The sequence below is a fragment of the Branchiostoma belcheri genome, unplaced genomic scaffold (assembly GCF_001625305.1).
Source record: "Branchiostoma belcheri isolate BF01 breed outbred unplaced genomic scaffold, Haploidv18h27 scaffold55, whole genome shotgun sequence".
Taxonomy (NCBI): domain Eukaryota; kingdom Metazoa; phylum Chordata; class Leptocardii; order Amphioxiformes; family Branchiostomatidae; genus Branchiostoma; species Branchiostoma belcheri.
In genome coordinates, this window is record NW_017804187.1 from 25,004 (window position 1) to 36,632 (window position 11,629).

Here is an 11,629-nt window from a genome sequence, read left to right on the forward strand (position 1 = left end):
CGGTGAGGTTTGACTTTCTCCGCGCCGTTTGGTGACCAGAGAGCCATGGACGTCTCCAACCTGACCAACACGACGCCGGCGCCCGCCATGCCGTTCTACGTGCACGGTCCTGTCGTCACCGGGCTCTACATCGTGGGGTACTGTCTGGTCTTCTCGCTGAACGTGGTGGGGAACGCCGTGGTGTGCTGGGTGATCGCCTCCACGCCGCGCCTCCACACGGCCACCAACTACTTCATCCTCAACCTGGCCGTGGCAGATCTGCTGGTGGCCGTCTTCTGTATCCCCTTCACTCTGGTGGAACACATTCTGTACGGTAGGACCACTTTCTACTACTGTAAACCTGCACACTAGTCCCATGTACCTGCACACTAGCCCCATGTACACTAGTCCCATGTACCTGCACACTAGTCCCGTGTACCTGCACACTAGTCCCATGTACCCTCACACTAGCTAGTCCCATGTACCCTCACACTAGTTCCATGTACCCTCACACTAGTCCCATGTACCCTCACACTAGTCCCGTGTACCTTCACACTAGTCCCGTGTACCTGCACACTAGTCCCGTGTACCTTCACACTAGTCCCGTGTACCTTCACACTAGTCCCGTGTACCTGCACACTAGTCCCGTGTACCTTCACACTAGTCCCATGTACCCTTACACTAGTCCCATGTACCCTCACACTAGTCCCATGTACCTTCACACTAGTCCCATGTACCTTCACACTAGTCCCATGTACCCTCACACTAGTCCCATGTACCCTCACACTAGTCCCATGTACCTTCACACTAGTCCCATGTACCCTCACACTAGTCCCATGTACCCTCACACTAGTCCCATGTACCTTCACACTAGTCCCGTGTACCTTCACACTAGTCCCATGTACCTTCACACTAGTCCCATGTACCCTCACACTAGTCCCATGTACCTTCACACTAGTCCCGTGTACCTTCACACTAGTCCCGTGTACCTTCACACTAGTCCCGTGTACCTTCACACTAGTCCCATGTACCTTCACACTAGTCCCATGTACCCTCACACTAGTGCCATGTACACTAGTCCCGTGTACCCTCACACTAGTCCCGTGTACCCTCACACTAGTCCCGTGTACCTTCACACTAGTCCCATGTACCTTCACACTAGTCCCATGTACCTTCACACTAGTGCCATGTACACTAGTCCCGTGTACCCTCACACTAGCCCCGTGTACCTGCACACTAGTCCCGTGTACCCTCACACTAGTTCCATGTACCCTCACACTAGTCCCGTGTACCTGCACACTAGTCCCGTGTACCCTCACACTAGTCCCATACACCTGCACTAGTAGGGCACAGCCAAAATGTCCAACAAGTTTCCAGTATTTACCATTTTAACTCGGACTAGTAGAACAAGTAATGTACGGGATCAGAAAGCTGTTACAAAGTAACGATTTTTCGTAGAAAAAATCAAATGTTGCAATCTCTGGCTGCTAAATTGCACGGTGCTATAATTTACCACTCAGCAGCAGCAGCGGCTTTCATTCCGTAACCGCGGGTCTAACACCCTGCGCTGTTCAGGACTGCTAATGACAAGGCAGGTGGGATGACTACATGGTTTACACGACAGAATGGCAGCATCTTTACGACCCGGTTTCTGTGTTGGGGCTTAAATGAGACGGTGACAGGCGACAAACTATCGGGCTGTCAGCGGATGCCAAATCCGCGCAATCTTTCATCTGTGTTTAAGTAGCTTTTCCTGTCGCTTTGCTGTAATCTCGTCTGAAGGCAGCAGGATCGGAGTGATAGCGCTAATATATACCTAACAACTCGTCATGCTCAAAGCATTGCTTTTCTCCATCATCTGCCCTTTATTCTGCCGGCTTCCGCAGTAAGTCGGTTTGCACGCTTGTCAGCAGCGCGGGGTTGTTAGCCGTCTGCAAATCCGCGCTGATTGGCGCGCCTAAAGTTTTATCAGCACTTCGCCAAGCCCAGACATTCCTCATCTCTCCCGAACAGACTCCGCGTCTGCCTGACTCCCTCCGACAGCTCACTTGTCACGCTTCTTCCTGAAGAGGCTGCCAGCTTCTTCGTTTCAGATTATTTATTTCACCAGAAACTACACTCAGATTCAATAAAAAAAACCTATTTAGGCAGTGCTGGGCATACAGACAAAACAGCAGACTGTACAGTCTTCCACAATGACATACAAGAAAAGAACACACACAGTTTCAACTCTCTATACTGTTCATGCCTTCACAATTCCTGACTGAATTTTACGAATCCCTACGTCTGACGTTGTTTCAGTGACAGGCTAGGCTATTCCATAGTTGGGGCCCGTAGAATCTTAAGCTCCCTTTGTAGCAGTTCAAACTTGACAGTTCAGCAGATGCGGTTCCCAGTCAGTTCTTACTGGAACCAGTCCAGTTTTACTCATTTCCTCATTCATGAATGGTTTGGAAGATCTGGGAAAATACCACGGGCTTAAAGAGTTTATTGCAAATGCATGCAAATGCTTGCCAGATGGCAATTGCCTGTCCGGTCTTACTTATTTCCTCATTCACAAATGGTTCGTGAGATATGGAAAAATACCAGGGGCTTATGATAGAGTTTGTTGCAAGTACATGCCAGATGGCAATTGCAAGTCCGGTCTACCATATTTCTTTATTCCCAAATGGTTCAGGAGATCTGGGAAAATACCACAGGCTTTTCCCAAACGTAATAGAGTTTGTTGCAAATACATGGCAGACGGTAATTGCCAGTCCGGTCTTACATATTTCCTCATTCACAAATGGTTTGGAAGATCTGGAAAAATACCACGGACTTACAACAGAGTTTATTGCAGATGCATGCCAGATGGCTAATTGCAAGTACAAACCTGACATTGTGACCAAAAGGGCTAAACGTTCAATGAAGTATACAAACACAGCTGAACTTTCATGCTAAAGTTACAAACATGACATGTTGTTGCATGAAAAAAAAGACTACAGTTATATAAGGGATTTCGTCCAACGTTATGCTACATTCCACACCATACGTGGTACTAGCTATATAGTTTTGTTGGGTTTGAATTCTTCTTTAGAGGCAGTGGATGACAAATTCACCCACTCCTTCCATGATATGTGGATTCTTTGATTTTAGTACAACAAGCCATCTCCTCTATACATACATTATACAAACTGTGATGCCGCAACAACATGTGCAGTTCCCCTGCCCTGTTTTACATATGCAAAATAATACAGTCTAGCAAATTAAATCTGCACTGAGCATCGTCAAACCGCTTCGGCCACATTCGCAGCCTTATTTCTCTGGAGTTTTTATCAATGGTGTGTGGAATCGTAGGGAAGAATCGGTGCATACATGAAACAAGTAGCCTCCTAAACAAGGCTTGTGAAGAAAAAGTGCCGTTTTGGCATTCTCTCGGCAAACAGACGCCGTCCTCTGGGGGCTGTGAACAGTCCATTATAGCGGCAACCTGTGGAAGTGGCAGGGGGCTGTGGAAGCGGCAGAAGCGGCAGGGGAACCGTTTGCTAAGCCGGCTGCTGATGCGGCTTAACCCGGCCATGTAAGTGGCTCTGCGTGCAGGCTTTGAAGCTGATGCGTTTCTTCACCCTCCGACTGTAGCGTCACATTTGTTCAGCGAAGCGCCAGAAATCACTCCGGCTGAGAGCAGCCATCATCACGCGTGAACCGGAGCGATCTTACACCTACCTATTATAACATCTTCGCCTTATTCGTCTCGTGCCAGGATTTAATTAGATACGGGTACTTTACATTTGTAGTTGTTTAGCGCACAAACTTTGACATGGTGACTCTGCATCTGTATTTGCAATGGTTTCGCGCACAACTTTTGACAGGTTTATTGAACATTTGCACTAGTTTCAGGTATAACTTCTGACAGGGTTACTCTCATCTGTATCTGGTTTCACGCACAACTTTTGACAGGGCTACTCCGCATCTGTACTTTTTGGTGCCAGGTTCTGACAGGGCTACTCCGCATCTGCATTTGGTGCCAGGTTCTGACAGGGCTACTCCGCATCTGTATTTGGTGTCAGGTTCTGACAGGGCTACTCCGCATCTGTATTTGGTGCCAGGTTCTGACAGGGCTACTCCGCATCTGTATTTGGTGTCAGGTTCTGACAGGGCTACTCCGCATCTGTATTTGGTGCCAGGTTCTGACAGGGCTACTCCGCATCTGCATTTGGTGCCAGGTTCTGACAGGGCTACTCCGCATTTGTATTTGGTGCCAGGTTCTGACAGGGCTACTCCGCATCTGTATTTGGTGCCAGGTTCTGACAGGGCTACTCCGCATCTGTACTTTTTGGTGTCAGGTTCTGACAGGGCTACTCCGCATCTGTATTTGGTGCCAGGTTCTGACAGGGCTACTCCGCATCTGTACTTTTTGGTGCCAGGTTCTGACAGGGCTACTCCGTATCTGTATTTGTTTCACGCACAACTTTTGACAGACTGCCTAGACGCTTGGCGCTCCTCTAATAAGTTTTGGTTTTTGGCAGGCTTTTCGCTCGATCCATGTTGTCAATTACAACCGCGTTTGTCCGTCCGACTACCTGTTAATATCGGACCGCTCAGAGCTGTCAGGTCGTCCCTTCATCTGGGCATGCTGAGCAGATTATTACTATTGGTTTTTTACTGTTCTGCGAACTGGATTGCTTTTATGGTTACAGAACTGCAAAGTTGGGTTATTTTTGTCCCCGAACCCTGACATTTCGGACATTAAAAACATGCTACGTGATTTAATGCTGTTTTAATAATTTTATGCTAATTTGTTGGGTTAATTGGGCTTTAGGTTTAGGTCAGGTTTGATGCCGTTATTACTTTGTCTCTGTTACAATAAAACATTCTATTATGAACGCTTAAACTTTATCAACCTTTTTTCATAGTGTTTTATGCTCAATGTTTTAGGTTTGATGTTAAAATGAATACGGTATCTTCTCTTAACACGTTCTCTATCTCCATTATGTCTTAAGGCTAAATGTTGAAATTAAGATGATGTTTTAGGCTAAATGTTGAAATAAATGCATTTTCTAAAGTTTGAAAATTCCTGTTGAAAAGTGCCTGTTGGGATTTTAAACACCATACGTAACAATCTTACCAGAAGGAGCCATTTTGCATACCAACTCACAGTAACGAACTTACTGCACTTAAACTCCCTACCCTTAAGGAACTCACTACACTTCAAGAATTCACTACACTTAAAGAACTCAAGCTCACTACACTCATACACAAGTCTCGGCATTCCCTCCTCCCAGCGAGCGAGCGAGCTGGATTTAATCCAGGGGAAGAAATACTGCACATGCCCCCCCTGGCCTTGTGATTTGGTCGCCTTCAGTAATTACAAAGAAATCACACAGTGTACTCTTAAACCTTTCATCCTTCAGCAAAATTTTAAAGGCACAAACGGCTGCGGGTGTCGCTCCGAGTCCACTGAGTTACTAGCCTCCTGTGCAGGCTCCGGGGCGGGTGGGAGTTTTGATACAGGGTTTTGAAGAGTTTTAAACGCCGGTCATCCTACAAACATCCGCCGAGACATCGGAATGGAACCTTCTCTCGGCGGCTGTTTTTTATTTTATTTTTTTATTTTATTTTATTTTATTTGCAATTCAACATGTATAATACAGGACATGGTGGTGAGGTACTCTAACTTTAGTTTTTTAACCTCACCACCAACCATACAAGTATACAGTGACAAAATACATGACAAAAACAACAGAGAACAGCAAATGAGTGGAAATGGATCAATAAATGGTAAGGAAGAACATGTGTTATGCCCCCCCCCCCGGAGCCTGCACAGGAGGCTATGAGTTATTGAGTAGCGAAGTGCAGATAATGATTTGCTTCCCAAACGCCTCCAGAGTTCCTAATATAGCGATGATATAGTAACTACATGGGATCAAAGCAGAAGCTGCTGCCTGTATCAGGCAGAAGTGGTTTATTAAATTCCGCACTTCGCAGTGCATCTGAAGGTGGGCGTCTGTTTCTCACGCCTCGCCGCGCGGGAAAATGGCCAGAAAATCGCCGCAGCGCCGCGGGATTAGCGCACAGACGTGCCGGGAATCCGCAACACTCACAAACAAGCACGGCACGAAAAACGATATGTGTTATTTCCATCTTTACACACCTCTCCGGTCCCTATTCGTGTACGTAAACATTGCCTTTCCGTAGTACTGGAAAGATACGGGTTTTTTTCCACTTTAGCGGTGCCTTTACGCACCTTTTATGTCCGTTCAGGCTTAGTAAACAACTTCTTTAAGCACTGTTTACAGCCTTTTCTTCGGAAAGCATGCGTTTACTTCGAATCCTAAAAGTCCCACGTAAATATTGTCTTTACGTGCCGCGGGATTAAAGCAGAGACGTGGCGAGAATCCGCAAAACTCAGCAACGACTTCCTCGCTTCGTCTTCTGGCAGCTGAATCTGCATTTCCCAATTATGGTCATTTTATAAGGGCTGACATCGTGCTGATAACCCGTCATATCACAATACACAGAAGTGCTACTATACTGCCCGATAGTATTGCAGGGAAATGACCAATTAATTTTGTCTGCGTGCTTGATTTATCAACAGCATTAAAACAGTGCATGGAGGGCCATGTAAGGCATGTTGTACAAACTATTGAGTGGAAAACTCGAAAATCGGGTGTTGACGATGAGCAACTCTTGAAGCAATCCTCTCTGTTGCTCCTGTGTAGATTACCAGTTCGGAGAAGTGATGTGCAAACTGAACAGGACGATTCAGGGGGTGTCTGTAGCAGCCTCCGTCTACACCCTGTCCGCTATCGCAGTAGAACGGTACGTATAACACTTTATACTGCTATAATAATATAAGGTATTATTTTGAGTAAAAACAGCGATTGTACCTTGAAAATCCAAATCCCCAGCTGACAGTTCTAGATGGAGCACTTGAGACCTACCAGGGTTCTACAATTGTTCCAAGAACAGAAGGCGCTGGAAGATTCCATTGCTGCATGGGGTTATAGACTATTGGAACACATATTTTGGACAGGGTTGATTTAGGAACAGTCTTTTTGTCCGGGAAGGGGATAGGTCAATTTTGATATGGGGATGTGGTGAAGCCATCTGATGCATTTGCTCCCGAATGTCTGCCTTTCTAGTGTATGTCTATTTTTCTGTAGGTACTACTTGGTGCTGTACCCAGCAGACCTGTGCTTGCCGTGGAACTGTTGTTATGTCTGTGTTTCTGCAGGTACTACGTGGTCCCTGTACCCCGCGGACCTGTGCATGCCGTGGAACTGTTGTTATGTCTGTGTTTCTGTAGGTACTACGTGGTCCTGTACCCAGCAGACCTGTGCTTGCCGTGGAACTGTTGTTATGTCTGTGTTTCTGCAGGTACTACGTGGTCCTGTACCCAGCAGACCTGTGCTTGCCGTGGAACTGTTGTTATGTCTGTGTTTCTGCAGGTACTACGTGGTCCTGTACCCTGCAGACCTGTGTATGGGCAGCAGCACAGTGCGGAAGGCCCTGGCGGCGATCTGGGGAGCGGCGGTGCTGATCATGCTGCCGCAGCTGTTCGTGTTGGGGATGGAGGAGTACTCCTTCCAGTTCCGGGGCGGGGAGACGGCCACGTACTGCGGGGAGAACTGGCCGACTGTGGAGTACCGGCAGGCCTACACGCTAGCCCTGTTCGTGCTGGTGTACTGCGGGCCGCTCGCAGCTGTCACCTGCATCTACTGCCGCATCGGCGTCAGCATCTGGTACCGGTCCGCCTTCCCGCTCAGCTCAACCTCGTCCAGCCGGCCCCGGGTCATAGGTCAGGACACTAACAAACCCAGGGTCATGGGTCAGGTCAACAACCAGTCCCGGGTCATAGGTCAGGATCCAAATCAGTCCCAGGTCATGGGTCACAATATCAGTCAACCTGGGTTCATAGATCAGAACATCAACCAGCCCAAGGTCATAGGTCAGGTACCTAAATCAGTCCCAGGTCATTGGTTTAAAGCCTAATCAGTCCCAGGTCAGGGGTCATGATACCAGTGAACTTCGGGTCATAGATCGGAATATTAACCAGTCACAGGTCATAGGTCAGGACTCCAATCAGTCCCAGGTCTTGGGCTCGAATACCAATCAGTCCCAGGTCATGGGTCAAGACTCCGGTCAGTCCCAGGTCATGAGTCATGACCCTGGTCAATCCAAAGTCATGGGTCAGGACCCTGGCGGATCCCAGGTCATCGGTCAGGACCCTGGCGGATCCCAGGTCATGGGTCAGGACCCTGGCGAGTCCCAGGTCATGGGTCAGGACCCTGGCGAGTCCCAGGTCATGGGTCAGAAACCCAGCCAATCCCAGGTCATGGGTCAGAAATCCGGCCAGTCCCAGGTCATGAGTCAAGACCCCAACCAGTCCCAGGTCATGGGTACAGAAACCCAGCCAATCCCAGGTCATGGGTCTGGATATCAGTCAACCTCGCGTCATAGACCAGAACACCTTTGGTCCCAGGTCATAGGTCAGGACCTCGACCAGTCTCGGGTCATAGTTCAGAGCCGCAGCTCGCCCCAGGTCATGGATCGGTATCCCAGCAACCCCCGGGCTCACGCCAGCACGCCAACCACCGCCGGGTCATGGGCCAGGACAGGGACATAGGTCAGGAGTCTGACCAGTCACGCGTCACAGGTCAGGTTCCCAAGCGGAGACTTCGGGTCACCAAGATGCTGGTGACGGTGGTGGCGATATTCGCGTTGTCATGGTTACCGCTGTACGTGAGCTGGATGCTGGACGATTTCGGCTCTCTGTCTGCGGAGCAGGAGGAGACGCTGTTTAAGTACGTGTACCCGATCGCACACTGGGTCGGCTACTTCAACAGCTGCGTCAACCCCATCATCTACGGGCTGTTCCGCTCGGACGTGCGCAAAAACCTGCCGTCCCGCGCCAGCAGCAGGGGCAGGAAAGCCAGCATGACAACCTCACGGAAACGCACCAGCGTGCTGGGCAGGTACATCCGCAGGAAGGGCCGACAGGAAACAGCATTATAGCCTAAACTTTACATTATAACCTCAGTACACTTCACATTATAACCTCAGTACACTTTACATTATAACCTCAGTACACTTTACATTNATTGGTTTAAAGCCTAATCAGTCCCAGGTCAGGGGTCATGATACCAGTGAACTTCGGGTCATAGATCGGAATATTAACCAGTCACAGGTCATAGGTCAGGACTCCAATCAGTCCCAGGTCTTGGGCTCGAATACCAATCAGTCCCAGGTCATGGGTCAAGACTCCGGTCAGTCCCAGGTCATGAGTCATGACCCTGGTCAATCCAAAGTCATGGGTCAGGACCCTGGCGGATCCCAGGTCATCGGTCAGGACCCTGGCGGATCCCAGGTCATGGGTCAGGACCCTGGCGAGTCCCAGGTCATGGGTCAGGACCCTGGCGAGTCCCAGGTCATGGGTCAGGAACCCAGCCAATCCCAGGTCATGGGTCAGAAATCCGGCCAGTCCCAGGTCATGAGTCAAGATGCCAACCAGTCCCAGGTCATGGGTCAGAAACCCGGTCACTCCCAGGTCATGGGTCTGGATATCAGTCAACCTCGCGTCATAGACCAGAACACCTTTTGGTCCCAGGTCATAGGTCAGGACCTCGACCAGTCTCGGGTCATAGTTCAGAGCCGCAGCTCGCCCCAGGTCATGGATCGGTATCCCAGCAACCCCCGGGCTCACGCCAGCACGCCAACCACCGCCGGGTCATGGGCCAGGACAGGGACATAGGTCAGGAGTCTGACCAGTCACGCGTCACAGGTCAGGTTCCCAAGCGGAGACTTCGGGTCACCAAGATGCTGGTGACGGTGGTGGCGATATTCGCGTTGTCATGGTTACCGCTGTACGTGAGCTGGATGCTGGACGATTTCGGCTCTCTGTCTGCGGAGCAGGAGGAGACGCTGTTTAAGTACGTGTACCCGATCGCACACTGGGTCGGCTACTTCAACAGCTGCGTCAACCCCATCATCTACGGGCTGTTCCGCTCGGACGTGCGCAAAAACCTGCCGTCCCGCGCCAGCAGCAGGGGCAGGAAAGCCAGCCTGACCACCTCACGGAAACGCACCAGCGTGCTGGGCAGGTACATCCGCAGGAAGGGCAGACAGGAAACAGCATTATAGCCTAAACTTTACATTATAACCTCAGTACACTTTACATTATAACCTCAGTACACTTTACATTATAACCTCAGTACACTTTACATTATAACCGGGCCAGCAGCAGGGGCAGGAAAGCTAGCCTGACCACCTCACGGAAACGCACAAGCGTGCTGGGCAGGTACATCCGCAGGAAGGGCCGACAGGAAACAGCATTATAGCCTAAACTTTACATTATAACCTCAGTACACTTTACATTATAACCTCAGTACACTTCACATTATCACCGGGCCAGCAGCAGGGGCAGGAAAGCCAGCCTGACCACCTCACGGAAACGCACAAGCGTGCTGGGCAGGTACATCCGCAGGAAGGGCCGACAGGAGACCGCATTATAGCCTAAACTTCACATTATAACCTCAGTACACTTTACATTATAACCTCAGTACACTTCACATTATCACCGGACCAGCAGCAGGGGCAGGAAAGTCAGCCTGACCACCTCACGGAAACGCACAAGCGTGCTGGGCAGGTACATCCGCAGGAAGGGCCGACAGGAGACCGCATTATAGCCTAAACTTTACATTATAACCTCAGTACACTTTACATTATAACCTCAGTACACTTCACATTATCACCGGGCCAGCAGCAGGGGCAGGAAAGTCAGCCTGACCACATCACGGAAACGCACCAGCGTGCTGGGCAGGTACATCCGCAGGAAGGGCCGACAGGAGACCGCATTATAACCTAAACTTTACATTATAACCTCAATTAACTTCACATTATCACCGGGCACAACAGGAAACTTTACATTATAACCGGGTCAGCAGCAGGGGCAGGAAAGCCAGCCTGACCACCTCACGGAAACGCACAAGCGTGCTGGGCAGGTACATCCGCAGGAAGGGCCGACAGGAGACCGCATTATAACCTAAACTTCACATTATAACCTCAGTACACTTTACATTATAACCTCAGTACACTTTACATTATCACCGGGCAGAACAGGAAACTTTACATTATAACCTCAGTACACTTCACATTATAACCTCAGTACACTTTACATTATAACCTCAGTACACTTTACATTATAACCTCAGTAAACTTCACATTATCACCGGGCAGAACAGGAAACTTTACATTATAACCGGGCCAGCAGCAGCGTGCTGGGCAGGTACATCCGCAGGAAGGGCCGACAGGAAACAGCATTATAACCTAAACTTTACATTATAACCTCAGTACACTTTACATTATAACCTCAGTACACTTTACATTATAACCTCAGTAAACTTCACATTATCACTGGGCAGAACAGGAAACTTTACATTATAACCGGGCCAGCAGCAGGGGCAGGAATGTCAGCATGACCACCTCACGGAAACGCACCAGCGTGCTGGGCATGTACATCCGCAGGAAGGGCAGACAGGAGACGGGTTTATAGACGGACTACTCTACTCTACTCTTATGCGCGCGAGCAGGACAGGAAATGGACAGGAGAGGGATTGAACGGCAGGAAGGGCGGGAGAGGGATTGAACGGCAGGAAGGGCGGGAGAGGGA

The 11,629-nt window shown here is 49.4% G+C and overlaps 2 protein-coding genes across 2 annotated transcripts; both read left to right on the forward strand.

Annotated features, from left to right (window-relative positions):
- Nucleotides 1-9,005, forward strand: LOC109481411 (neuropeptide FF receptor 2-like). Its single transcript, XM_019783965.1, has 5 exons — nucleotides 1-313; nucleotides 6,681-6,780; nucleotides 7,410-7,849; nucleotides 8,001-8,360; nucleotides 8,588-9,005. The coding sequence occupies exons 1-5, from the start codon at nucleotides 46-48 to the stop codon at nucleotides 8,974-8,976; spliced, it is 1,557 nt and encodes a 518-aa protein (XP_019639524.1). The 5' UTR covers nucleotides 1-45; the 3' UTR covers nucleotides 8,977-9,005.
- A 206-nt stretch (nucleotides 9,006-9,211) lies between these two features.
- Nucleotides 9,212-9,712, forward strand: LOC109481278 (glutenin, high molecular weight subunit DX5-like). The gene has a single exon (XM_019783813.1). It carries the CDS (start codon nucleotides 9,212-9,214, stop codon nucleotides 9,710-9,712), a length of 501 nt encoding a protein of 166 aa, XP_019639372.1.
- Nucleotides 9,713-11,629: the final 1,917 nt, after the last annotated feature.